At 39.3% G+C, this 27,977-nt stretch overlaps 1 protein-coding gene across 2 annotated transcripts; it reads left to right on the top strand.

Moving 5' to 3' along the window:
• Positions 1 to 1,633: 1,633 nt before the first annotated feature.
• LOC117296900 (E3 ubiquitin-protein ligase SHPRH-like) lies at positions 1,634 to 27,102 on the top strand. 2 transcript variants are annotated; one of them, XM_033780003.1, is made up of 27 exons: positions 1,634 to 1,769; positions 2,733 to 3,004; positions 3,406 to 3,834; positions 4,403 to 4,580; positions 4,917 to 5,229; positions 6,044 to 7,640; positions 8,453 to 8,560; positions 9,171 to 9,297; positions 9,515 to 9,639; positions 9,986 to 10,064; positions 10,764 to 10,927; positions 11,761 to 11,937; positions 12,921 to 13,130; positions 13,881 to 14,057; positions 15,043 to 15,150; positions 15,637 to 15,773; positions 16,158 to 16,334; positions 17,624 to 17,692; positions 18,278 to 18,482; positions 19,528 to 19,671; positions 20,250 to 20,423; positions 21,783 to 21,968; positions 22,518 to 22,610; positions 23,687 to 23,779; positions 24,932 to 25,110; positions 25,783 to 25,863; positions 26,935 to 27,102. In XM_033780003.1, exons 2-27 carry the CDS (start codon positions 2,762 to 2,764, stop codon positions 27,008 to 27,010), a joined length of 5,649 nt encoding a protein of 1,882 aa, XP_033635894.1. In that variant the 5' UTR covers positions 1,634 to 1,769; positions 2,733 to 2,761; the 3' UTR covers positions 27,011 to 27,102. The 2 variants fall into 2 exon arrangements, with proteins under 2 accessions (XP_033635894.1, XP_033635893.1); XM_033780002.1 differs by having other exon boundaries at positions 2,690 to 3,004.
• Positions 27,103 to 27,977: the final 875 nt, after the last annotated feature.

Below are 27,977 nucleotides of genomic sequence, written 5' to 3'. Positions count from 1 at the left end.
ACAACCCCTGGGCCGCAATACAGCTAAGCATAAAAAAACTGCTTAGCACTACAAAATTATGCTCACCAGAAAGAGATACCAGCTAACATTTTATTTACACAAAGTGTAATTGGTATTCTGCTTAGTTGTGCTCAGCATACACAATCTTAAGAAATTAGACCTTATCTGTGGGGCATCATGCACAAGAAATCAGATGTAGGCCATGTTTAGAAAGTACTAATGTGCATTGAAGAAAATAAATGAGTTTAAAAAGTTTAGTACAAAAATGATACACAAAACAGCTGTCGATAAATGTCCATACACAATGAAACAGATGTCTGTTTATAGTGATGCTCCATGCTAAGAATTGACAAGTATATAATGATACATAAAACAGCCGTTCAATGAAAACCGACGACTGTTAAATGTGGTGCTCCTCACTAGGAATTGAGAAGTATATAATGATCAGACAACAGCCGTTCGATGAAACAGACGACTGTTCAAACTGGTGCTCCATTCTAAGAATTGAGAAGTATATAATGATACACAAAACAACCGTTCAATGAAACAGACGACTGTTTAAAGTGGTGCTCCGCACTAAGAATTGAGAAGTACATAATGAAACACAAAACAGCCGTTTAATGAAACAGACGACTGTTTAAACTGGTGCTCCATGCTAAGAATTGAAAAGTATCTAACGATACATAAAATAGTCGTTTTTAGAAACAGACGGCTGTTTAAAGTGGTGCTCATCACGAAGAATTGAGAAATATATAATAATACACAAAACAGCCGTATAATAAAACAGACGACTGTTTAAACTGGTGCTCCATGCTAAGAATTGAAAAGTATATAATGATACATAAAACAGCCGTTTTTAGAAACAGACGGCTGTTTAAAGTGGTGCTCATCACGAAGAATTGAGAAGTATATAATGATACATAAAACAACCGTTCAATGAAACAGACGACTGTTTAAACTGGATATCCGCGCTAAGAATTGAGAAGTATATAATGATACACAAAACAGCCGTTAAATGAAACAGACGACTGTTTAAAGTGGTGCTCATCACTAAGAATTGAGAAGTATATAATGATACATAAAACAGCCGTTTAATAAAACAGACGACTGTTTAAAGTGGTGCTCATCACTAAGAATTGAGAATGATACACAAAACAGCCGTATAATGAAACAGACGACTGTTTAAAGTGGTACTCCTCACTAAGAATTGTCAAGTATTTAATGGTACATAAAACAACCGTTCAATGAAACAGACGACTGTTTAAAGTGGTGTTCCACACTAAGAATTGAGAAGTATATAATGATACACAAAACAGCCGTTCTAAGAAACAGACGACTGTTTAAAGTGGTGCTCCTCACTTACAGAATAGACAAAATAATGATACACAAAACAGCCGTTCAATGAAACAGACGACTTTTTAAAGTGGTGCTCTCCTCACTACGAATTGGTTCATAAAACAGCCGTCTATTCAAATTGTTGAAACAGACGACTGTTTAGACTGGTGCTCCTCGCTAAGAAAAACGGCCATATTGATTTATATTGGTTGTTTCTAGGATCCATGCAAGTGGTGTGGTGGTATGAAAACATGTGTGAGTTCATAACACGCAGTGGAGGACACGGTGACACTGACACTGACAGGTCGCTTTTTGTTAAATTTTGCATCTTCTTCAGTAAAAAGTAACGTTGAAAGCTCAATGAAAATCTGTACACGATATACACACCCCAAACTGCAGTCTGCAGTGAATTGTGCATGTGATCGCTGATGCCGGTAAGTAAAAACTTCAAATCCAAATTGTATTTTTTTTTTAGAACACAAAAGTTTAGTTTGTGCTTAATTTTCTCATTTTGTCGAACAAAATACTGACAATACATCCTATTCCTAACCCGCTGGTCCTTCTTCGTATTCCGTGTTAGTACATGGAAGAAGAAAAAGGCTGATGACCTTGGTGATTCATGCTGCGCTTGGGTGAATCTGTTCAGGTTTTTTTTACCTGATTTTTTATTTTGTTATTATTATTTTTTCAGTGTGGAAAGTATCTACTCTAAGTCTAAAGTTACCCCAATGTCTCAATGAGATGGGAGATATCCCTTTTTGTAAAAATGAGTGAACAAGTGGTGGCAGGATACTGAAAGTATCCAAAGGAAATACCGAGTATTGTTATTATTCTGTTGTTTTAGCATTTATTTTATGCCTTTCCCCTGCCAAGGCCATGGTCCGAAATGATCAGACATTTTGATGCATACTTTGAACTTTTCTCCCCTTTTCGGTAGTGAACTGAATGAAAAAGTGGGACGGTAAGACGGTAAGACGGTCAAATTAGGGTCCGAAAATGTTGTACGAGTGTACAACATTTTCGGACCCTAATTCCCTCTACAAAAAGTCCTTGTGGGCCACAATTATTACACTACAGAGACAAAGAAAGAGAAAGAAAAGGTTTTATATATATAAAGCTATCCATTCTTTTGTCTGAGTCAAATTGTAATAATTAGACAAGAAAATGGATTTGGAAGCAAGTAATATAAACCAAATGTCACTTGTGTGAAAAAGTAGTGATTGAATTTTACTGCCGTCGAGCTAGTTACAATTGTTGTAAAGGGTGTTTAGATTCATGTAAAGAAGAACAGAGCATTTTAACATACAAAACAACAAAGAAAATTAAGTTATAAAGTTTTGTTGTTTGGTTGCAGTTTGGAATGCCTGTGAACCTGTAGACAGCCTTTTTGTTTTTAGGAGCTACATCTAGAAGACAACCAAACAAAATGCCTAAGAGAAAAGGAAAAGGTCCCACACAGCTCAACCCTGCTAAACGATGGCTCCTGACGTGGAACATGAATGATGAGAACCAGGGAGCTTCAACTAGCTGCAGTGCCGTCCCACCTGGTGCTGAAGTAGATGATGTGGAGTTGACCGTAGAATCAGATCTATCTCCGTTCAGTCCAACATCCTCGTCACACACCGACGGGGGACTGGTGGAATCCACAGTTAAGGAAACTGTTTGCCTGGTAAGTTAGACTAGAGCATAGAGGCAGATTCCAGGCCTGATACTTCACGGAGGCAACAAAGGCGATTGGCTTTATGCCCCCTGGTCAACGCCTGCCTGCCCTTGAAATGCTCCAGTAGAAATTTACAATTTCCTCAAAGGGTGCCCTTAACTAAGCTAGAAGGAAACGCCGTTGTACCCCCTGCCCTTTTAAAAACGAAGCATACAGGCCTGCACAGGTGTTCCAAAATTGTGGTTGTTCAACCTCCATTTTGCTGTTCAGGAAATCTGTGCATTTATGCAAGACCTCTTGCAAGACCTCTTGTTCTAAGTCGTTTGATCTTCTAAAGTTCCTTTTATTACAAATGTGTACTCTCTTTGTATAGTTACTTTTGTTTTCTTTGTTTTATATACAAATAACAGGCACCTCCCAATCATATCACAAAGGCTGAATACAATACCCTGTGGGAACGAGCTAGCTATAGCATCACTCTTAACGAACAGACCCCGAAGGAGTCCTCCATGTGCCAACTCGGGCAAATCACCCTGATCCTCAAGGCACACAGCCCGTCCAAGATTCGCAACCCCTTTCCAGAGACCCTTTCGGAAAGCCCACTCCGAGATCAGACTTTACCAAAACAATTCCCAAGAGGGCGCTGTTCCCTGTTTATCTGCGCGCCGAGACCACACTACCTGGTGTTTGATTACACGATGGGCAATGCAGAGAATGCGCCAACGGGGTACTCTCCATCTGTGTACATGTGCCTTGTAGCTGAGATTGTTAATGAGCCAAAAGATGTATGCTTGGACTCCCTGCAGTACATTTGCCATCAACAGACATTAAAAACTAAGGTAAATTTAACCCTCACAGCCACTGGCTATTTTAGTTAATTTTGTATTGAATAACCCCTTTCTTGTTATGAAAGTTGCCATGTTGTAGGGCAGGTATTTGAATGGTGACGTCATATTTATTGTTGTCTATTGTGTCAAAATATCTAGCAAATATCAATCTCTTTGGGATCTTAATCAAAGTAATAATAATAATTATGAACTACTCTTGAGTTATACAGTAGTAAGAAAATAGAGACAAGGGGCTTGTGCATGAAGGAAAATTTAGTTGACACATTGGGCTGTTGCAATATAAATGCGATTTCATCATTGGTTTACCACCGGGCCTCTTATCTGTTATGTTTATTGTGAAAAGGAACCTTTGTTTTACTCGCCAAGTGGAATAGTAAAGGTGTTTTGGATTCCCTGCATTGTTTTCACTCCCATTCATGAGAAGGAAGACCCAAAAAAGATCCATTTTGTGAAACCTGACTAGGATTTGTTTTTTCCACTGTTGTTCTGAACTTACTGTTTTTTGGTCTCTTTGTTTGTATAAATTCAAAGCACAACCTAATCACTTAATCACCCACAGCTGAAACTCATTCACCACGATTACAATTCCAAGACGGGTCATCTGTCGCTGTCTGTCTGCATTCCCCATCAAGGAATATCCACACCAGCGTTTGCCGCAGAATTCGTCACTAGAGCAGATGTCTATTCCCATCATATACAGAGGATCATGCACTGGTTCCATGGCTACCCACTCCCAGGTTAGTTTATAAACAATAACAGCAATAAGTCCAATATGAATTCATTCAATCGTTCATTAATTCTTTCCTGATTTTGCATGAATACACCCACTTTCCAATTGGCGACTACATAAGGTCATCTATATGTTATATAATATAAATAAACTTCTTAGTGTTAGTTATTTCCCTCTAGTCGACCCCATAACATTACAACAATAGTAAAACTACCGGACTATGTGCTCGAGCAGGGGTAGTCTAGTTTATGTAGAAACATTCAACATTGACTATTTGTCTTTCATATTTTATAGCACAACATGTTGAAGAAAATAACAAACACAATATCTTCCTTCCTGATAGCACCACTGCTCCACGATGTTACTTCCAAACGGCACGATTTCAACAAACTCTTTGACGCAATACGCCTTCGGCATGCTATAAATGGAGACGACTCCATTACCCTGGACGTCCAATTGCAGAGTCCGTACCTCGTGCCGACCCTCCGAGAGTACCAGCGTCAGGCAGTGGCCTGGATGCTGCAGAAGGAGGGCTACGGGATTAAGAGACGGGAGGAAGAGGAGGAGGAGGAGAGTGTAGAAGGGAAGCTGCATTGCCTCTGGTCAAAGGTCAGACTGGGTGAGGAGACATTGTATTACAATGTACACAGTGGACAGTAAGTAAAAATTTGCTTCAGTTACCTTAAATGTAGGGTCAAACTTGAGACGCAAGTAGGGTATTAAAATGTAAAAGAATGTTAAAAGCTATTTCCAAATTGCCCTAATGGTGAAACGAGGTCGACAGTAAAAACAAAAATTAGGAACAAAACAAAATTTAGACCTTCCTTGTCTTGAAAATGTAAGCTCAAATAATATCCAGTGAGAGTGGTTGACATCTCTTTTGTTGACGGAACTATCTGACTTGAATCCTCTTCGAACTGATTATTGAATTGAATTGAATTGTTTATGCGTCAAGTATTGACCCCTTGCACGTCCGTCACACACGGCGACTGTGCCACGCTCACCATGTTGGTGGGCACATAGGTTAACGTGTAAACACGGCGTCACCTAAAATTTGCCCTTCACTGAATAACGCACAGTGACATTGCCCACCAGTATGGTGCATCCAAGATTATTCTGATGATGACAGCAGGTGAATTGGGTCAATAAAACAAACATGAAATTTCATTGAATACATTAGTTTCAATTTCCTCCTGAGTATTTCCATCCTATGTACTTTGTAGTCTAAAATGTGACTTTGAAATACGTTCCTGTACGGGAGTTAATTGACCCCTTCAAGAATATATTTCCATCGGGAGGGACAAATTTGATGGAGGGCTTCCTCAATCAGACTGATTGTAATATTCTCTTTGATTTTAGTGTGAGATTTGTGTTTTAAAATTTTTTGCATTTTTCTTGTAATATTCTGTTGATAAACTCTATGTCTCTTTGTCTCTTGGAAAATGAAATTGTCTCTTTATTTTAATACAGATTCACCAGGCAGCGTTTCACTCAGAAGCCATCATTTCCTGGTGGAATCCTAGCGGATGAGATGGGTTTGGGCAAGACAGTAGAGGTCATTGCCTGCATCCTTGCCCATCCTAGGTACCCTGGTAGCGTCTTGGATTCCAACAACGACACTGCCGAGAATCCTTCATCTGATATTGATACTGTCAGGAGTACAAGTTCTGAGTTCTCCCATCAAGAAGATGACAATAAAGAGTCTTCTTTAATACCAGGATCAGGAGTCAATAATTCAAAACAGATGTTGGAAGTATCTGCTGGAGGAGCATCGTTGGAAGTCTCTCCTGGGGAAGCGTTGGAAGTACCTCCTAGGGAAGCATTGTTTGAAGTACCTCCTGGGAAAGAATCTTTGGAAGTACCTCCTGGAGAAGCATTGATGGAAGTTCCTTCTGGGAAAGCCTTGTTGAAAGTACTTCCTGGGCGAGAATCGATTGAAGCAAAGATCTCTGAAGTGGACTCGGACCCACTTATTGGAAGTATTGACACTATCATCGACATAGACCAACTCAGCTGTACCACTGGCATTGTAGATTCTAACAGCGAAACTGGTAAGATTCATTCTTCTAAATCTGAGTTAAATACTGTTGCAAGTACAAGCCGCTCAAACTGTCATCAAGGAGTCTCTAAGGCAAACCTCCCTCAGTTTCCTGAATCAGGAATTAAAACTGATCAAGTATTGGAAAACCCAACTCCAGAGGCATCATCGCAAGGCAAGTCTTTAGAAGTAGACCACATACACATACAGTATCACAATAACATTACCATGGACACAGAGCCATCTAACTCAGTAATCAATGGTTCAAAAACTATTTTCGCGGCTCAGACTTCCACAAGCTGTGATCTAGAACCACCAGGAAAAGAATTTCATCAAACTGTTCCGGAGAATACTTCCAAAGTTAAAGCAGAGGCAATGTATGTTGAAAACTCCCACCCAATTACCTCATGTGAGCTTCTCATCCCGTGCAAACCTACAAAGCTAGATTCAGTTGACTCTGGACTTGGCATTGGTCTAAAGAGTCAAGGGTCTAGACACCCTCCTCAGGAAAGCAAGGAACTGATCAAAGCTGAATTAACAGGGCAAGAAACCGTTTCTTTTATATCCAACGAGCGGAAGGATAAAATGTGCAATGATACAGACGGGGCTTTAACTACTTCTGCAAACCAATATCAAACGGGTAATGTATTAAATAAATGTACAGATTCAACAGATCTGAGGGAGGTATCAAGATCTGGACGAGAATCTCCTCTCCAGACCTCAAAACAATGTCCAAGTACATCAGAAACTGCCAAAAAGGGGAAAGGACTAGAGAAGGATTGTGAACTCAAAGTCAAAAAGACAAAGAAGCGGAGCAAAAAGCTCCCCGTCAGTATATCCAGGCGGAAGAGCAAGGAAGACCCTAACTTTAAGTTCCATTGTATCTGCGGTGTGTATGAAGAAGAGCTTGACCGAGAGCTGTTCTATGAGTGCAGGCAGTGCAATGGATGGCAGCATAGGAAGTGCGTCGATTACAGAGGAGTACCAGAGAGTGAATGCAGTCTGTGCCCAATGTGCTGTGTGGATCAGGTAATAATAATAATTAATAAAAAATACAAAATTATATCGCGCTTTTCACACCCAAGTGCTTCCAACATCATAACCCCTAGCCACTGGGCCATTGGGTCATTCCTTAAACCATCTCAGCTCCCTGGGGAGTATACAGCCTGTGCAACGATGGTGCAACAAATATAGGCTACTGTAAAGCTAAACCAATCACAAGAACCATTTCTGTCCTCACAGGTACCCATTTACCCCTGGGTAGAGAGAAGCAATAATAGTTAAGTGTCTTGCTCAGGGACATAAGTGTCACAACTGGAACCCAAACCCAAACTCTGCTGAACAGAAACACCAGAGCTTCAGTTTGGTGCTCTTATCCGCTAGGCCACATCATCCCACTAAGTATTTGTGCAGTATTTTACCTCCAATCAAATCAACCGTTCTGTCAGTATATTGGGAACTTTTGAAGGGGCCTCTGTGCCCTCTAAATAATTTCCAGCCTTTTATCTGATGATCATAAAGTTCCATGGCAACAGTTTAGTTGGGAATGTGACAAAGGCCAAGTTTCATAGCGCTGCTTAAGCAGAAAAAGTAGTTTTAAAAACATTACAAAACCATGCTAACCAGATTAAGGTTACCAGCCAACATCCTATGTGACATGTTTCATTTCTGATTGGTATCCTGCTTATTTTTGCTAAGCACACAATTTGTAAGCAAAATTGTCTGCTTTAAAGCAGCTCTATGATATTGGGTCCTGGCTTCATTGCAATGTCAAACACATTATTATCTACAGTGTACCCTAAAAAATGTGTGAACTGTTTTGAATATTTGTTCTCCCTCAGCCTGCAGTGTCATCTGGAGCCACCCTGATAGTCTCCCCCAAACCAATCTGCCACCAATGGATTGATGAGATCAATAGACATGTTTGTGCACGGACACTTAAAGTACTCGTAAGTTCCACTTAACTGTTAAAGAAGGATATATGCAGGCATAAAACTTTTCAGCTGATCAGCTGATTTTCTCTTAGAAAAAAGACCCTTAGAAAACTGAAAAAACACTGAACAAAAGTTAAGTGTGACCGGCTACTTTTTCCCCTTTTTTGGGGGTGCTAAGTTAGAGAAGTGCATGTTTGTGTATGGTGGCAGCAAAAGAGCAATTTAATACTAGGGAATGGTTGGAACACTGCGTGTGGATTCTTGACTGTTCCATTGGAAACACTGCACTGACTGTTACTTTGGGAACACTGACAGTTTCATTGGGAAACATTTCTGTTTCATTAGGAATTTACTGAGTGTTCTGAGTGTTTGCATTGGAAACACTGACTGTCCCAATTGGAACACTGGCTGTTTATCGGGAACACTGTGTGTTCCATTAGGAGCAATCTTGAGTGTTCCACTGGGAACACTGACTTTCCAATGCTAGGTGGCAGCAGACTTACCGGGTAAATTTCCATTGTTTACATAGTTCTGAACATGCGCATAGTTCTGGCTTTACCCAGTAAGTCTGCTGCCACCTATCATCCCAGAAAGTCTCTTACTGAGAATACTTTTTTTCCCCCAGGTCTATGATGGTGTGAAAAAGCAAGGTTTTCTGCACCCTCGTTCTCTTGCCCAACATGACATTGTCATCACAACCTATGACACGCTGAGATCAGAACTCAACTATGTAGGTCTACTTCAAACAAACAGTGAGCTGCTTTAATGTCTCTTCTATTCAGTTACATAAAAACGTAAAAACTGTGTTATATGTACCAGTGCAATTTTTTTATGGAGAGTATTTCCTTCTGAAATAATACTGTCAAAATTAATTCGCTCTCCAAAAAAATGATGTAATAATTAATATAAACAAAGGTGAAGAATTAGCAATTACAAAAAGTTCTATGCCCAAACGCTTCTTGTACATAGGTCAGAAAGGACGGCGATTACGCTACGCCAAGCGCTACATGGCAGTCCCTAGTCCCCTCCCAGCAGTGGAATGGTGGAGAGTCTGCTTGGATGAGGCTCAAATGGTAGAGTGCCCCACAGCTAAGGTAAACGCCCCTTAAACCACACGCCTGTATTAAACTCTCTTCACTGGCTTCTTGTTCAAGAGCAAATTTCTTACTAAATTTGTGCGTTTTAAAGGAACTTGACACCTTGGGTATTGTCAAAGACCAGAATTCTCATTTGGTGTATCCCAACATTCACTGGAGTTGCAGAGAGTTCAACCTTCAAATTATTTGTTGTGAATGTGTGTCAAAATTTGTATCGCATTCGCAGGAAGTACGAACCAGGCTTTAATGTTCTCAGCATGGACTTTGTTTGTTTGTCCTTCATGTCAGGTTAGATATGTGTGCTTTTAAGAGTTCAGTGTAATGTTTATGTTTGTTTATACAGACAGCTGAGATGGCTCTGCAGCTAACTGCTGTGAACCGGTGGTGTGTCACTGGTACTCCTGTGCAGAGAGACTTGTCCAGTAAGTTTATTGCTCACATGTTTTTTCATGTTGATTCTTTTAGACTCAGAGAAAGAAATGAAATTTACTGCTCATCCGTTGCATAAGATATGTTTTTCTTTTGGTGTTGAGAATGGGCCAGATTGGGCAGAATAAATCGGCATTAGTACATCCATGAGAGATGGAAGGTGGCAAAAAGAAGGTGTTCTTCCACGTGGTCACACCAAGAAAGCGCTGGAGTGGACAGCATTCCAATCAACTTTAATCTCATCAATTCGAACCTTAATATCTATTACCAGGGACCAATTTCATAGAGCTCGACTTCAAGAACAAGCAACATTTTTAAACGAATATTACAGATACATTGTACATAAAATGACAAACCTGTAGAAGTTTGATCGACCATTTGGGTCACAAGAAACTCATAGTGAAAGACCAATAATACAATTTGCATGACATCGATTATAAAGAAATGATTAAAATTCCAAACGGGAAATTAATTGTTTTTATTTCTCATCAAATTATGACATTTCAGACAGAAATATTTCAAGGGATGTTTTCTTCTATCATTATCATTAGACCGTGTAAGTTTTATGTAAATCTGTGATCTAAGACAAGTTTGTTTTTTACCGATAATGTAATTAACCTTTAAAGAAGAAGAAGTAGTTTTAAGTTTTTCTAACAATCACGATACCATGTTTTGAATTCCACTCTACATAGATTTGTATGGATTAATCCTCTTCCTTGGCATGGAGCCATATTGGGTCAAATGCTGGTGGGACAACATCCTCTACAAGCCCTATCTCCGTGGCAACCAGGAACCAATGGAAGAGGCTCTGGCAAAAGTGCTTTGGCGCAGTGCCAAGAAAGACGTTATCAATCAGGTGTGGATCATGTTCATAAAAATATAAATTCCAAATTGTAAATGTAGGATCATAATATCAGACATGTGTGGTCGCCCATTGTAAACAATTGTTGTTTTGTTTAAATTCCCATTAATTTTGAGTTGCATAACCCAAATATTCCACCTTATTCAGCTGAAAAGTATTATTTTTCTTATACCATAAAGTGTGAATGCAGATTTATGCTTAAAAATTGAACACTTATGCAAGTTTGATTGCTCACTAGTTCTTTAGCACGGGGGTTGTATTACAATTTAGTATTAGCAGATTTTTAAGCAGATGTTTGAGCACACTTATTCTACGGGTGTTTCAAAGCTAAACGCCACTCCTGGCAAAGGGCTTCAAGAAGAAAATGTTAGAGGTCTTCCTTATTAAGGCAACAAATCCCATGACTGGGACCCAAATCAATGTTCTGAAGATGTTACTAGAATGTCAGTCCAGTGCACCAGACCGGCTCATCTTCTTCTATTTCAAGTGGTGTCCTCGCTCAATGATATTACGGCTGAGGTTTCTCCAGGTCTTCCTGTCCCCCATGCACGTGGACACTTCCCCAGCTGTCACAAATCCAGTGTCCTTTTTCAGCAGATCGACATAGGTCAGATGGCCTCGACCTCTTTGGGCTTGACCTTGCTTGGGCTCCCAGACCACAAGCTTGCTGGCTGGAAGCTCAGGGTGGCGATAGCAGTGCCCTGCAAACCTCAGTCTTCTAGCGCAGATTTTGGCACTAAGCTTGGGGACAACAAAACTCTAAAGACAATTTTGTCTTTGCCAATAACTATTCTTTAAACAAAATATATGTTTTTCCTGTTTGCCAGATTAATATTCCAGCCCAAACAGAGGAAACCCATTGGCTGAATTTCTCACCAATCGAGACACACTTCTACAAACGCAAACACGAAGACTGCTCCAATAATTTCCTCCAGGTGACCGGGCGTCTGACGTTTGACGTCCAAACCAAACTCAGCACTCTCGATAGAGCTACAGTTCAAAAGGTAGGATTTCAGTTTAGGGTGATCCTCATGCAGGAAACTTTGTGAAAACAAGTGGTAGCGCTGAAACTGTGAAGCAATAATGTCCATGTAGGAAGAATAATCCACATTGGAATACACAATCTGAGAAGCGTTACCGCAGTAATGCTTCTTATTTTCAAATTTTGGGGGATAAAAAGTGATATCTTAGTCCATAACCCAGTTCTGCGAAGTGAAATGTTTCTCAAAAAGCATTTTACTATCCAAAGCTGCTGTGAGATTTTTATTGTCATTAATTTTCAGAGTCGTTACCAAAAGTATACAGAACCTAGAGGCTCTGATAAAAACTATTGGAAATTACTAAAAATAATTGTTAGCATAAAAACTTACTTGGAGAGCTGTTGATAGTATAAAACATTGTGAGAAACGGCTCCCTCTGAAGTAACTCAGTTTTTGAGAAAGAGGTTATTTCTCACTCAAATAGTACAATAGTTCAGCTGAAGCCTTTTTTTATGCTTCTGAAAGCACACAAAGTAATGCAACAAGTAAGCTTAGCAACAACAGGGTGTTTTTTCTGTTATTATTCTCTTGCAAATTCGAAGACCAATTGAGCCCATATGTTCACAGGTTTGTTATTTTATGCATATGTTGGGACACACCAAGTGAGAATACGGGTCTTTGGCAATTACCAAACGTATACAGACCCTTTAAAGGCCGTGTACACTATTGGTCATTGTCAAAGTCTAGCCTGCACAGTTAGTGTATCTCAACATATGCATAAAATAAGAAACCTGTGAAAATTTGAGCTCAATTGGTCGTCAAACTTGCGAGATAATAGTGAAAGAAAAAAAACACCATTGTCACACGAAGGTGTGTGCGTTTAGATGGTTGATTTTGAGACCTCAAGTTCTAAATCTGAGGTCTTGAAGTCAAATTCGTGGAAAATTACTTCTTTCTCAAAAACTATGGCACTTCATTTCTTTTTTCTTTGTGTTCCTCCTGACCAGTTGATGAACCCCTTGCTGAGGCTCCGCCAAGCCTGCTGCCATCCCCAGGCCGTCCGCGGTGAGTTTGTCAGCATGCAACGTAACAGGCTGACCATGGCTGAGCTTCTCCAATCACTGACTCTCAAAGCCAAGGTGGAGTCTGAAGAAGCGCACAGGCAGCTGGTGTGCGCCCTCAACGGCCTGGCTGCAGTTTGCGTCATCAAAGGGGAGGTGAGTCTGATTTGCACGGCATTTTTTGATTGATTCATACTGGTTGTGAAGCCATGGACTCTAAGAAAAGTGAACTTAATCACTATACTAGCCAAGAACCCAATGGAGAGAAGACAAAGACTAAATTTGTCTCAGGTTTCACAAACTGACACAACAGACTCCACAGAGGAAAAGCTGGGTTTAGAAATAATCGCATTTGAAGTTGGTGATCTTTTTATATCGTTCTTGGGCGAATTTGTATAACGGGGAAATTCCCCAAAAATTTGTGAATGAAAGTTGATACCTGAAGTGTTCTAGCCAATTACTTCTTACAAATAAAATCATTTTTAATGAACAACTGTTCAAAAAAATAGACAGAACATTTTGTGAAAACTAACAAATACACAGCACACATTGTGCAAATTGCCCGTATCAAAACTGTCACTTCGTGAAAACTGAAAGCGTCAGAGGGTCGTCTTGCATTGAACCTTCATTTAAGCACACATACTCATATGCTAGATTACCATATGCAAAATGTCACTTTGTGAAAACGAAAAAAAAACGGCAGCTTACTTAGATTTTATGAGAAGTTGTTCACTTTATAAACATAATTGAGGATTGAGATTAGGTTTAGTGAAAGATGAATGTATTTGCAGTTCAAATAGTGACAATACAAATGTTCATAACAATCATGACTTTTGAGTAAAACACCACTTCTCTCATCCCATGTTTAGTTATTTTGAAAATCTTTCCACCATTTTGCCTCGCCAGACACTTGATGCAATACAGCATTATCGCGATGTTCTGCTGTCTGCTGAGGAGCACAAAGACAGATTGAAGACGGATTCTCTACAGAGGCTGCACGCCATGCATAATCTACATCAACTGCTCAAACTCAAGCCAGAAGGTTTAATCCCTACGCTGAGAGACGGGGAACTAGACAAGCAGGTAAAGCCAGAAAAATATCCTGTAACTGAATATTGCTTTTTAAAGGCACTGGACATGTTTTGTAATTGTCAAAGAGCAGTATACTCACCTGGTGTATCTAAACATATGCATACAATACCAAATGGGTGAAAAAACCAGTGTATTAGTGAAATATAATGACCTCAAAACCTTTGAGATTGACTCTAAAACCGCAGGTGTGTTCTACTACACCCAGTCAAGCCTGCAGCGCTCAGTTTGGTGCATCAGCATAGAGCATGTCTTTAGTGCATCAGGGAACTGTGTGCCTTTTTCACAGACTTACAAATAGATTACAGGGTTTAAAAATGGTAATGGTGAAAGACTTCTCTTGAAATATTATTCCATGAAATGCTTTACTTTTTGAGAAAACATTAAAACAATTATCAATTCTCGATATCGAGAATAACAGATTTATTTAAAACACATGTCCTGACACGGTGAAACGTGTGGAAAGGGTGGGTTTTCCTAAATTTTCACAGGTTTGTTATTTTATATATAAGTTGTGATACACAAAGTGTGGGCCTTTGGACAATACCGTTTACCGAAAGTGTCCAATGGCTTTAAACCAATTCTCTCATTAAAAATAAATTCCGACGGAAACCCAACAAAAAATGAGATTTGTTATCCGACTATCTGTCCTGGATTAATTTTGACAAGAGAGGCTGTAAATCCTAAGAAGTATAACATCAAAGAGTTTGTTTGGCTTCATCATCCAGACTGTCCGAGACCAAACCCAAGGCTGCTCTTTAACTTGTTTTCTAGATTTCTTTTAGTGTAATACTCAAACTCAATAACAAAACTGATTGATTGATTGATTGACTGATTGACTGATTGATTGATTGATTGATTGATTGATTGATTGATTGATTGATTGATTGATTGATTGATTGATTGATTGATTGATTGATTGATTGATTGATTGATTGATTGATTGATTGATTGATTGATTGATTGATTGATTTAACAGGTGCAGGAGATTCGAGATGCTTACCTGGCTAAGGCAGAGGCAGCTGTGCAGTCCAGCTTGACCAGTCTACGCCCACTCCAAGAGAAGATAACTGACCTCAAAGACCAGGTAAATCAGTCCAAAATGAAAAACAAACATTCACAAAACCACAGGCCTGGAAATTCATCTTGGAACATGTTGAAAGGGCAAGGCCATTTTCATTTTGCAAAGGAAACTTCCATTGTAAAATCTTCAAGTCAATGGGAAACGTTTGAAGGGGCACCAAATGTCATTCCAGACCTGAAACCCCAGACAGAAACTAAACTAAACCCAGTTCATACTTGTTAGTGAGGCAATCATTGGCATGGAAAGTTTTTTTCAAATTGTGACGCTAGAAAATTTGTTAAAAAGTTTGATAATTAGTATGGAAATTATGCAATACATATATCTAGTTATTGTTATTATTTTTTATTACTCTTATTATAATAAATATGATTAATTATTTGACATCAACAATACAAACACAACATGTACAATACAAGGCAATAAAAGGAACAAAACAGAAGTAACAAAACTAATTCTAAAAACTAATTCCCAATTTGTTTTTCCCCAAAGCCTTCTTCTGCTGGCCCTTGGTGGGTGGAAGGTCTGCAATACATACAGTATTTGGGATTTGATGAAGAGTTCATTGACAAGGTTAAGAACGCCTTGCAGTCTACAACAAGGAACGATACCCTGAGCGTTGTCAACCAGTAAGAAACCTTTGGTGTTTTCATGTAGGATGTTTTCTCATTAACCCTCCTACTCTTGGTGCCATTTACAGCGAGTCGACCGACCATGTGGAAGAAGCAGTCATTCTACTGTATGGGTTGTGTACTGTGTGCATAGAAATAACTGTGTAGATGTAGCCACCACGTGGTGTCAAGTTGCAGGCTGGCTAAGTTTATCTATCATTCAAAATTTAACTGGACAAAACTTAATGGTCAAACAGTAGGAGGGTTCATCATGTTGAGTTTTCATGTATTGCTGTAAAACAGGCTGTTCTGTAAACTAATCAATAGAATTTAACACACATTTTTCAGATACGTTTCAAATTCTCTTGATGAATTAAAACTCCTCTTGATTTTCCTTCCAAGTTTTTCTACCATCCGAGGCCTACAGATGGTTTTAGTCACCAAGATGGATGATTTGACCGCTGCGTACCAACGTCTTCAATCTGGCATGATGAGACTCAATGTTGAGGTCAATCAGGAACTGGTATCCGAGGCAACAGACTGCCATCTGAGACCTTTCGGAGGGAAACCAAAGAACAGGTATAGTTTCCATTTCAATTGGTTGAGTATGTACTGCTATGACATTAAGGGGCTCTGACCCATGACATTATGTCAAGGGATGTTTTCTACTATCATCATCATTAGACCGTGTAAAGTTTTATGTAAATGTGTGATCTTCACTGGGGTTTTTTTTCTTACCAGTTCTGTAGTGTTCCTTCTATGCAATAAACCAATTAATTAAAGTCACATGGAAGTGGTATTTTGTCAAAATAAAGCTTTTGTCATTAAAATATGTGTTTTGATGAGTGGAATATGAATAAACAATTAACTAAGGTTTAAAAAAATTAGTTTCCATGTTATTAACAAATTTGAAAAAAAGTCCGACCCGAGAGGGCGCTGTTCGTGACGTCAACGGAGGCGCAATGAATCGCATGCAGTGCCAACACAAGATAGTGATGCTTGGCGCAAGCTAAAAACATGCCCTCAAAGTTGAAACAATACCTGATTTTGTACACATTAGGCAAATGCTTCTTTAGGTTTGTTACGTCTTTCAGGTACCTTCTTCGACTTCCCCACTATCTGGAAAAATTGTTAGGGATGGCGTCATGTTTTAGAAAAGAACTTTTCTCTTCATGTCAAAATGTGTAGTGTTTTCCTGATTCTCAAAGCACGACGGCTCAAAGTGTTTGCTGGACAGTGCCAACACAAGATAGTGATGCTTGGCGCAAGCTAAAAACATGCCTTTAAAGTTGAAACAATACCTGATTTTGTACACATTAGGCAAATGCTTCTTTAGGTTTGTTACGTCTTTCAGGTACCTTCTTCGACTTCCCCACTATCTGGAAAAATTGTTAGGGATGGCGTCATGTTTTAGAAAAGAACTTTTCTCTTCATGTCAAAATGTGTAGTGTTTTCCTGATTCTCAAAGCACGACGGCTCAAAGTGTTTGCTGCACTGCGGTTGAAAAGACGTCATCTTTAGTTGTTACACCTGGTCGCCATTGCCGGGAAAATGCAAGAAAAAACCTTTTTTCGAAACGTACAAACTCACGACTAGGACTTGAATGTACTTGCACGTACGTGTCTTCGATGTTCGATCGAGGCAAAGTCTGCCTCGATTGATGTCACAAAAGGGGTAGGCGGATTCACCCCCACACAACTTTTTTTTTTTTTTTCTTTCATATAAATCGTTAAAAACAATTACTAAAAAATTATTTTATTGTTCAGAAACATAATTGTACTCTAATGTTTGAAGAAAAAAAAAGTTCTATTTCCAGGTGACTCTAAAACAAAATTTAAAATCTTTTGTTTTTTTATATTTTTTATCAGGTGTCCATTCTGTAGAGTGCATACGTTGTTCACAGAGTATGAAACATGTTTGTTTTCCATCAAGCAAAGGTAAGACAAGTAGTAGTTTTTTTTATGGATTAAGAGGTTGTTTTTTTCAAATCCAAATAATTGTAGTTATATTACTTGCTTATAATATTTCCCAAGTTATGAGCTTCCCAAGACTGGCAACCGTGTCCAATATTCAACTGCCTTTTATACCCATCCTTGGTTGTCAAAGGAGGGCGCTGTTTGGACTAGTCTGTCAAATGTTTTGGAGCTTTTGACGAGTCTGCTCTATTCATAATTAGTGCCCAAGTTCATGGCTCTTCTTAACATCACATTCGGCACTAATACTGTGCAAGCGCTGAGATTCTGTTCTAGATGTGTAAACGAAGAATGCCCTCCTAATCTTTTAATAGCACTTGACATAAGCGCGTAGTTCCCTGCTTGCGTAAGCGCTGACACTTTGCTTATGGTTATCAGAGCCATGACATTGGACCGGCTGCGAAGACTGAAGAGTGTTTGAGATGCTGGTTTCTTGATAGGGTTTTAGAGAACTCAGTGTAGAGTCTGCACTGCTCTGATTCATCACTGTTTTGGTTTCCTTTACAAATAAAAAATGTAAATTCTAATGATTTTTTCCACATCACGAAGGGACAACATGGCGGATCCGGATCCAGAGGATGATGATAGCAATGTGACAGGACCTAAACTCCTAGGTTCCTGGGCTGCTAGCGAGACAGAGAGAATCCTTCGATCTCTCCTGGCGTTCCTGAAGCATCACGGCGCTGATGAAGATGTCTTGCAGGAAGGCAACGATTATGTGGAGATGGTGGACACACAGAAGAAAGAGTTTAAGGTAAAAAACTAACGAAACAGTCACAGAAGCTTCTAAAGATTATATACAGTGCTAACACATCCCTGATGCAAATTTAACATCTATTATATCGTTGCAGCACCAGCTGCCAGAAAAATAGGATTCGAACTGCCTCTAGCTACCGGGTATCTCGGTAGTCTAGTTGGTAAGACACTGCTCTAGAACTGCAAGGGTCATTGGTTCGAATCCCCCTTCGAGTAACATGCCTGTGATATTTTTTCACAGGACTCGGGAAAGTACTGAGTATACAGTGCTAACACACATCGGTGTATGGGTAAAAACCAAAATTAACATTCTTCTAAAGACTGTTCTGATTGTTATTCCCAGATACACAAACAAACTAACCTGTCGAAATTTCATTGCAAGAGGTGGTAGCTTTTTTTAGCTGGGCAATTTAGGTTCACAACACAAAAGAGTGGACACTGAAACAGGTAAAGGCCAGCTTGAATGTAATGGCAAATAATAATCTTTGCTGACAGTCATTCAACAAGTGGTCAATCCAATTAGAAATTTAGTTCACACAAGATTAGATGGTTCTTAAATTATTGCAAAAACTGATCATTTTGAGCACTTCTACTGCTCTTTATTAGAGGTGTTAGGCGCTATAGAAATGCGGTTGTTATTATTATTATTTCAGTAATATTGTGTAAAAGCCGTTTGATGTCATCACTCAATTGTTGATGTTATTGGGGCTTCAGATTGTATCCCACAAATGACGTCTTTGTATTTTCATTTTGATGTGAGCGATTGCTTCCATGCCCCCTGGTCATTGCCTTGGTGCCCTTGAAATGCTACAATAGAAATGTACAATTTCCTCATAGGGTGCCCTTTACCAAGTAGAAAATGCCTTGGTGTCATTGCCCTTTCAAAAACAGAGCATAACGTACAAGCCTGACACAAACTTGACACCAAGCCTTTTTTTTTTGCTTCAAAAGCTAAATCTTTTCATCCATTGGTTACCAACACTATACAATGTCTATAGTAAGTAGAGAATGGCAAAATTTTCACCAATAATTTACCCCTGCAGAGTCTGCGTGTCACCTGGACCATGCTGTCTGAGCGAGTTGCAGCTTGGGATGAGTTAAAGATGGCCACCATGCGTCTACGCCTGAGAGAAGCTCATGAGCCAGACGATGTCACCTCTCAGCCAAACGTCATCGAACCAAATCAAGTAATGACCCAACTTCCTTAAAGGGTTTTGATGCCTTTGTAGATCATATTTTTAACCATGACATGAATTTCTACTCACAGTGAATAAAGATGTATGTAATGTAATTTACTTGTAGAAGTTTCAGCTTCATTAGTCGTCAATAATTTGAGGGAAAAAAAGTGCAAATCACAGAGCAATAGTTTCAGGAGAGTCTCGTAAAAACGTTGTACATGCTAAAATAATGTTCGTCTCCCGAGACGAAAAATGTTTCTTTGACATTGCTTTACTCCTTTTTCAAAAACTACAGCACCTCAGCAAGTAATATTTGAAGGGAATTAAGCTTTCTACAAACATTATCTTCAAATCATGTAAAGTTAATGTAAATCTGATGACATTGTGTTTTGTGTCGTACAAAAAGTACCCAAACCCTTTGACATTATTTCCATCGATACAAATGGTGTGAACCTTTTTTTTTTTAAGATGACATCAAGTGTTTCATTTTCAAAAGACTGCTACTGAAAGCACTTGCCACAAACTCAACTGTTTCTACTACGCCTTCTGCTACTAAAATCTTTGGTTTTTAAAAATTGTTTTTGTAGTTGGATCAGCAGCGATATAAGCTTCTTAACGACAGGGTCCTGGCACAGAGTGAGTTGAAGAAGAAGCTTGGTCAGTTGGTCTACCTGAGAAGCCTCTCTAGTGCGCAGAGTGACCTACCAGGTGGCATCAATCCAGAACCTTGCCCGATCTGTGTGCGGGAACTCGGAAAACAGGTATGTAGAAGAAGGCATTTTATTAACAAAACTTTGAAGTGAGTTGCCAAAATTGATTAAATATAAACTATCAAGTACCAAACCACATGGGAAACTAACTTGGAAAATTTTAAATAATTTGGGGCTGAAAAAAAGAAAAAGTTAATCAAGGGAGATTTGAACCAACGACCTACGGATTAGCAGACCTGCGCTCTAGCTATCTAGCCTTATGTTGGCAGTCTCCCAATTTTGTCAACATCTTTTTTCAGGGGTACCAGTCAGAAACCATACATCCTTTTAAAAAAAACTGTTGTCGCATCCCCTTAAGGTGATCCATGGCTGCCGCTTCCCTGGTTGTATGGTAAACTTGGGTGTGATCCCTGGCTACACGGCAGTTAACGGTTGTATGGCTTCTGACTGGCACACCATAACAAAGATATTTACAGCATAGGGAGACAGCCAACATAGGGCTTGATAATTTCATTAAAGACAGTGGACACTATTGGTAATTGTCAAAGACCAGTCTTCTCTCTTGGTGTATCTCAACATATGCATAAAATAACAAACCTGTGAAAATTTGAGCTCAATTGGTTGTCAAAGTTGTGAGATAATAATGAAAGAAAAAACACCCTTGTCACACGAAGTTTTGTGCTTTCAGATGCTTGATTTCGCGACCTCAATTTCTAAACTTGAGGTCTTGAAATCAAGTTTATGGAAAATAACTTCTTTCTCGAAAACTACTCTACTTCAGAGGGAGCCGTTTTTTCACAATGTTTTATACTACCAACCTCTCCCCATTACTCTGTACAAAGTGAGGTTTTATGCCAATAATTATTTTGAGTAATTACCAGTAGTATCCACTGCCTTTAAATCATTCCTTAAACCATCTCAGCTCCCTGGGGAGTATATAGCATGTGCCGCCAAATATGTAGCGCATCAAAGCTAATCCATCACAAGAACCAACTCTGCCCTCACAGGTACCCATTTACCCCTGGGTATATTGAAGTGTCTTGCTCAGGGACACAAGTGTCACGACTGGGATTCCAACCCACACTCTGCTGAACAGAATCACCAGAGCTTGAATTCGGTGCTCTTATCCGCTCGGCCACGACACCCCAAAATAGTTCAGTTGGTAGAGTGCCGATGTGTCAGGAGATTCTGTCCTTCCCACACGGCAAACTGTGTACAAACTACTTCTGATAGCGCCCTCTTTTGAATCATCCTCCTCAGCTCATGTTAATTTCTTGTATGGGGGACAGAATCTCCGGCGGACAGAATTCTCTGTGACACCGACAATCCGGAGGTCATTGGATCAAATCCTGCTCAAGTAAATTTTTCTTTGTTGAACTCAAATTAACCCTTTTTTCCGTCCCCCACCAGTGGTCTGTTCTGCCATGCGGCCACTCTTTCTGCAATAACTGCATGGAGATGATGCGCGTTCATAACAGTTCAAGACGTAAGACCATCCGTTGTGCAATCTGTCGGTCGGTCTCATCCACCTTTGAAATATCATTTGTCAGCACTGACCTGACCAATGAGGAGGAGGACTGTTCCATTAATGTGAGGGTGAGTAAACCTGCTACAGGCGATCTTTTCTGAGACCAAACAATTGACTTTTTGTATTTTGCTCCTTTCAATTCACTCCTTGTCCACTTGACTTCTTCTGCTGTACTACATATGTACTAATATCTGACTAATATTTTACTTTTATGTTTGTGTTGTGTTGTTACTAAGCTTTTTAAAAGAATCCGGGAGGGTTGAAATGTGTGGCCATTTAACAACTTTGCTAGGGGAAGTTGGTAAAAATAAAAAATAAATCTTTTGTGAACACATTTATTTGTGGTGTTTGACTTTATTTTCCCGGTTTAAAGCCGTTACAAAAATGAAGCTTAACTACAAATTGAAATTGTTAATGATGACTGTGTAGCGCTGACCCTACTTTGTACTTTGAAAAGTTAAACCCTCACTAACATTTTGAACCTAGATATTAATAAAATTAATATTCTTTATCCCCGATGCAAATTTATAGATATTTCTGGTTTGCTGGATATATTCTACAAAATTTAATCCACATCACTATAAAATCACTCATTAGTTTCTTGATCTCCTATCCAGGGAGGCTATTCAACTAAAGTAGAAGCCGTGGTTCGAATCCTTCTTCAGCTCAGGAACCAGGACCCACACGTCAAGGCCCTAATTTTTTCAACCGTAAGTTATCAATAAAGAAAGAAATGAAAAGTGTGGAATAGTTTTCCTGACCACATCAGGACATCTTCAATTGAAACTGCTTTAAACATTCACCTTTTTAAAGTAAATGTTGACCAGTGATTTTCAACATACTTATTTCTGTTCCTTTTTTTTTTTAACTGTTCTATTTGTATCGTGATGAGCGCTTTTTTTGCCAGATACCGGCGCTTTATAAGACTCCATTATTATTATTAAAGAAAGACCTAGACAGATTGCTCAGTGCATAATTCAGAAAGATCATCCCTGAACAAGCTAAGCAGGCTCTTTGAAAAGTTCATTATGATGCCAGTCCGTATGGCGTGACATGGCCAAGCGGTTAAGAGCACCGGACTCGAGCTCTGGTGTTTCTGATCAGCAGAGTGTGTGTTTGAGTCCCAGTCGTGACACCTTTGTCCTAAAGCAAGACACATAGCCATGATGCTTCAACCTTCGGATGGGCGTACAGCTGTTGGTCCCATGTGTTGTGTAACGCACGTACAAAAAACCAGTGCACTTATCGAAAAAAGACATGGTTCGCCCGGTGTTCCTGGATTGATTGGCAGTATATTGCGCCACAGCACCTTGTATAAAACCATTACGCAGTGCCTTTAAGGAATATGTCTCATACTTCAAAACGTAGCTCCACTTACCGTGCAGGAAAAAATACTGAGCACTTTGGTATGCCCCTTAGGGGTGTGATAAAGCGTTTTTTAATTTTTTTTGTATGCAAGTCGCCAGACACACAAGGCCTGAAGGCCACTTCCAGGTGTGGGCTACATTTATTTATTTCCAGAGGCCGTTGCCACCTACTCCTAGGGCTGAAACAGGGTTACCCCTTTTACAGTCCATACGGATGTAGGCATGGGTATATAAGAACCTCAAATTATTATTTCACCTGATGCCATAATCATAATCCTGTTGGTTGCGCCATTTGGGACAATGTCCCATGTGTAATGCAGTGTAGTGTAAAATAATAGGCGTCCCTTTTAAAACAACTTAACCTTTAGTCTACATTTAGTTTGGTTGCTTGTTCATAATTTATCATCTTCACTTTTCAGTGGATTGACGTTTTGACTGTCATCGCCAAGTCGTTGAAGGACAATGATATAGAGTACCGTAGCATTGGACTGTTTGGAGACCGCCATTTCAAGGTAGCATTAGCTTGATTTCCTATCTTCCACCCAGTTATTTGTTAATAATTTATAAGCAGGACATTCCTTTGCAGAACTAAGAAGTCTCCCAAATACCAAAGTGTTGACCCCTTGCACGCGCGTCAAACGCGGCGACTGATGCCACGCTCACCATGTTGGTGGGCAGCTAGGTTACATTATTAACGCCGTGTCACCTAAAATGCACACTTCACTGCATCACGCACAGCATAGAGTTACATATAAAAACGCACAATGAAATTGCCCACCAGTATGGCGCATTCAAGATTTTTCTGATGATGACGTCAGGTGAAATGGGTCAAGACGAGTTTTCAAAAGGAACACAATCTACGTGGCAAGTAGAAACACACATGGTGATACCACACACTGCTTGGTTTCATTACCAGAAATGTATAATAATTACAATAAATTTCCATCTGTTAAATCTTTGCGGTACCCGCTGCTAAAGTAAACACATGTAGGATTTGAACTGCCTCTAGCTGCCAGGCAATCTCGGTGGTCTAGTTAGTAAGACACTGCTCCAGAATTGCAAAGGTTGTGGGTTTGAATCCCAACCGAGTTATATACCTATGATTTTTGTTCACAGAGCTCAGGAAAGTACTGAGTAGACAGTGTTAACACACATCGGTGTATATGGGTAAAAAAAAAACGAAAATAATATTCTTAATCTCTCATGCAAATTTCCCTCTATTAAAGGCAGTGGACACTATTGGTAATTGTCAAAGACTAGCCTTCACAGTTGGTGTATCTCAACATATGCACAAAATAACCAACCTGTGAAAATTTGAGCTCAAATGGTCTTCGACCTTGCGAGGTAATATTGAAAGGAAAAAACTACCTTGTCACATGAAGTTGTATGCGTTTAGATGGTTGATTTCGAGACCTCAATTTCTAAATCTGAGGTCTCGAAATCAAATTCATGGAAAATTACTTCTTTCTCGAAAACTATGGCACTTCATAGGGAGCCGTTTCTCACAATGTTTTATACTATCAACCTCTCCCCATTACTCGTCACCAAGAAAGGTTTTATGCTAATAATTATTTTGAGTAACTACCAATAGTGTCCACTGCCTTTAATATTTGATGTGCCGTGAACATGCAAATTCAAGTGTAGAAAATTTGTTTCCTTCCTAGGAAAACTTGATGGATTTCAAGCAAGAGGAGTGTGTGACGGCACTCCTGATGCCCGTACACAGCGGAAGCAAGGGTCTGAATATCATGGAAGCTACTCATGTACTACTCGTTGAGCCTATTCTCAATCCAGCCAGTGAGTTACAAGCTGTGGGGAGAGTTCATCGTATCGGCCAAACGAGGTGAGACAAACATTTATGAAAACTCTGAACCCCTATAAATAGGCCCACATCTCTCACACTCTTCAGTCTTCTGAGGATGACTACTATACATAACATGTTTTATAACACAGCTCGGTCTTAAATGTGAAATAAGAACAGAAATCTGGAAAAGAAAGGAAGTTTTTTAGTTGCTGTTCACGGTTCAAGTCAAAAGAGGGCGCTGTAACGAGTTTCCGCAAAACATGATCGCGCCATCACTAGACTATATTAGTTCATCCAACCAGAATTCAGAAAAAGCAACAGGTGTGTTATAAATCAAGCTAGTGGGTGACCGAGTGGGTGAGTGAGTGAGTGAGAGCAAGCTAGTCGAAACGTTGAGACCAATTAAGAAACTCCACGGTATTGAAGTTAATAACAATGCTGCATATAAATATGTAGCTTCGCTGTGAAGTGTCCCAATTGTCCTATATTTATCAGTATAGGACGCCCAAAAGGAAGTTTGGAGCGTCGCGGCAGTAAATGCATGCCTAAATAAAGCTTGACATATGATATGTTTTCCACCAATCAACTGACAAGAATCTATGTGTAAATATATCATGTTAAATAGTTGACGAGTGTAATATAGTTTGCAACCTGTCACTAAACCAACATCAAAGTTGATCACCCAGTATTTTGTTTTATTGATTCGTTTAGGCCAACTGTAGTTCATCGCTTTCTAGTAAGAGACACTATAGAGGAACGGTTACATGCGTTTCTACAAGCTAAGCACACAAGGTAAGTCAATAGAGAGGGAGAGAGACGTTTCTAATTTATTGAAATGTTTTTATGCTGCGACTGTTATAGTTTCATCTTCAGTTTATCTGTCATTATATTTATTGGTTATCATTGTGAGTCTGAAGGCACTGCACACCTTTGGTAATTGTCAAAGACCAGCATTCTCACTTGGTGTATCCCAGCGTATCAATGCATAAAATAACAAATCTGTGAAAATTTGGGACGCAATTGATCATCGAAGTTGCAAGAGAGTAATGAAAGAAAAAACAAAACTGTTGCACACATTTGTGTGCTTTCAGATGCCTAAAAAAGACCTGAAGTCTTTTAACATTTGAGTGAGAAGTTACACCTTTCTCAAAAACTACATTACCTCAGAGGGAGCTGTTTCTCACAACGTTTTACAGCTCCCCGTTGCTTGTTACCAAGTAAGGTTTTCTTTGCTCGTAACTATTTTTAGTAATTACCAATAGTGTCCAGTGCCTTTAACTTTGGTTGGCTGGGTTTCAGTGTTGAATGGCTTTGGCTGTTTTTGATGAGATCAAATGTTTAATAATTGTTTCCCTCCATTTGTGTAGCATTTCTAGGGGCACGAAGGTAATGAACAGGGGCATCGGGGCAAGTGCCTTTATGAATAGATATGGAACACAAATGCAATGTAGTCCCCATGTCATTGTGTTGAGTTTACAAGTTATGTACTGCTTTGTATAATAACAAAGACAAATTGATGTGGTCTTTTATTTGTGTTCTTTCGATGAAATGATATAATTTTCTCTGTATTGTAGTCATTAATTCATAACTAATTTGCTATGAAATACTTGTATTCAAATTTATTTGAATATTAGTTGCTGTCCCATATTAGTGTAGCATGTTTTTTATCCAAAGTTTAAATTAATATTACCTCCTTTAAATGTCATCACCAATATTCAACCTTCAAAATGATAAAGTAAATAATAATTACAGATATTTTCTTCTGAAATTTCATTACCATAAAAATGTTTATCTGTAAGAATATAATTTTAAAAAATATATAAAAAATAAACATTTTTTTCAAATGGTTTCTGACCCTTTTAGTGCCAGCCTAGACAACCTGGAAGGAGAGACTGGTGCACTTACTCTGGATACTCTCAAGCAACTCTTTACATATTGAAGGTGTAAAACCAGACAATGTTGGACATTGGAGCCTCAGAAATACAACCAAGAGGGCGATGTGTCTAATCTTTACCTGTGTAACACAGTCACAGAACCAGGGATGGGTTTGCTGGGTATGGACCCCTCCTCCCTAAGTTACTGTCTGTTTTTTTGTATTATTTTTTATTTTATTTTCCTTTTTGTAAACTTGGGACATCACATGGTTATTAGGCCTACATACCTTCATTCCTATTGCTCACTTACACATATTGTCACAGCCTTACTTGGTTTTCTTTTTTTGGGAAGACTTTGTTGGTGTATACATGAATCCATGTATACATGAATCCATAAAATCCATGAATCTTGTACCTGTTACGGCCTCTACGTTAGCAATGACCACAAATATCTATACCACGTTATACACATATTGACTGGCAATGAGGTAACTAGTGTACTTCTTTTCCCCCGAGGGACTTTGAGTGACTTTGGCCGAGGGAAATAGGCCTCTCTTCTGGTCACTCATAGGCCCGAGGGGGAATAGACATACGCTAGTTACCGAATTATGCCAGTCAATATGTGTTTTTATAACACAGCTCGGTCTAAATTGTCAAATAAGAACAGAAATCTGGAACAGAAAGGAATTTTTGTAGTTGCTATTCACGGTTCAAGTCAAGAGAGGGCACTGTAACCGGGCACTATTTTCAAAGACTAGTGCCCGCTCGAGTACTAGTTCCTGCAAAGCACGCGCGCGCGATCATTAGAATATATTGGTTCATCCAACGTGACCGTGTTTCAGCCAACCAGAACACAGAACAAGCAAGAGATGTGTTATAATACATACTGATGTATTAGGGCCTAACGGTACCAGATTAAGCAAAGCTGCATCATCCAAACTGCCGAAATGGCTGCATGCAAGAATGTACCAGATTAAGCAAAGCTGCATCATCCAAACTGCCGAAATGGCGGCATGCAAGAATTTCAAAAAT

This window comes from Asterias rubens, chromosome 11, assembly GCF_902459465.1.
Source record: "Asterias rubens chromosome 11, eAstRub1.3, whole genome shotgun sequence".
NCBI classification, from domain to species: domain Eukaryota; kingdom Metazoa; phylum Echinodermata; class Asteroidea; order Forcipulatida; family Asteriidae; genus Asterias; species Asterias rubens.
Note: the sequence above shows the minus strand (reverse complement) of the source record. Positions and strands in the feature narration are given on the sequence as shown.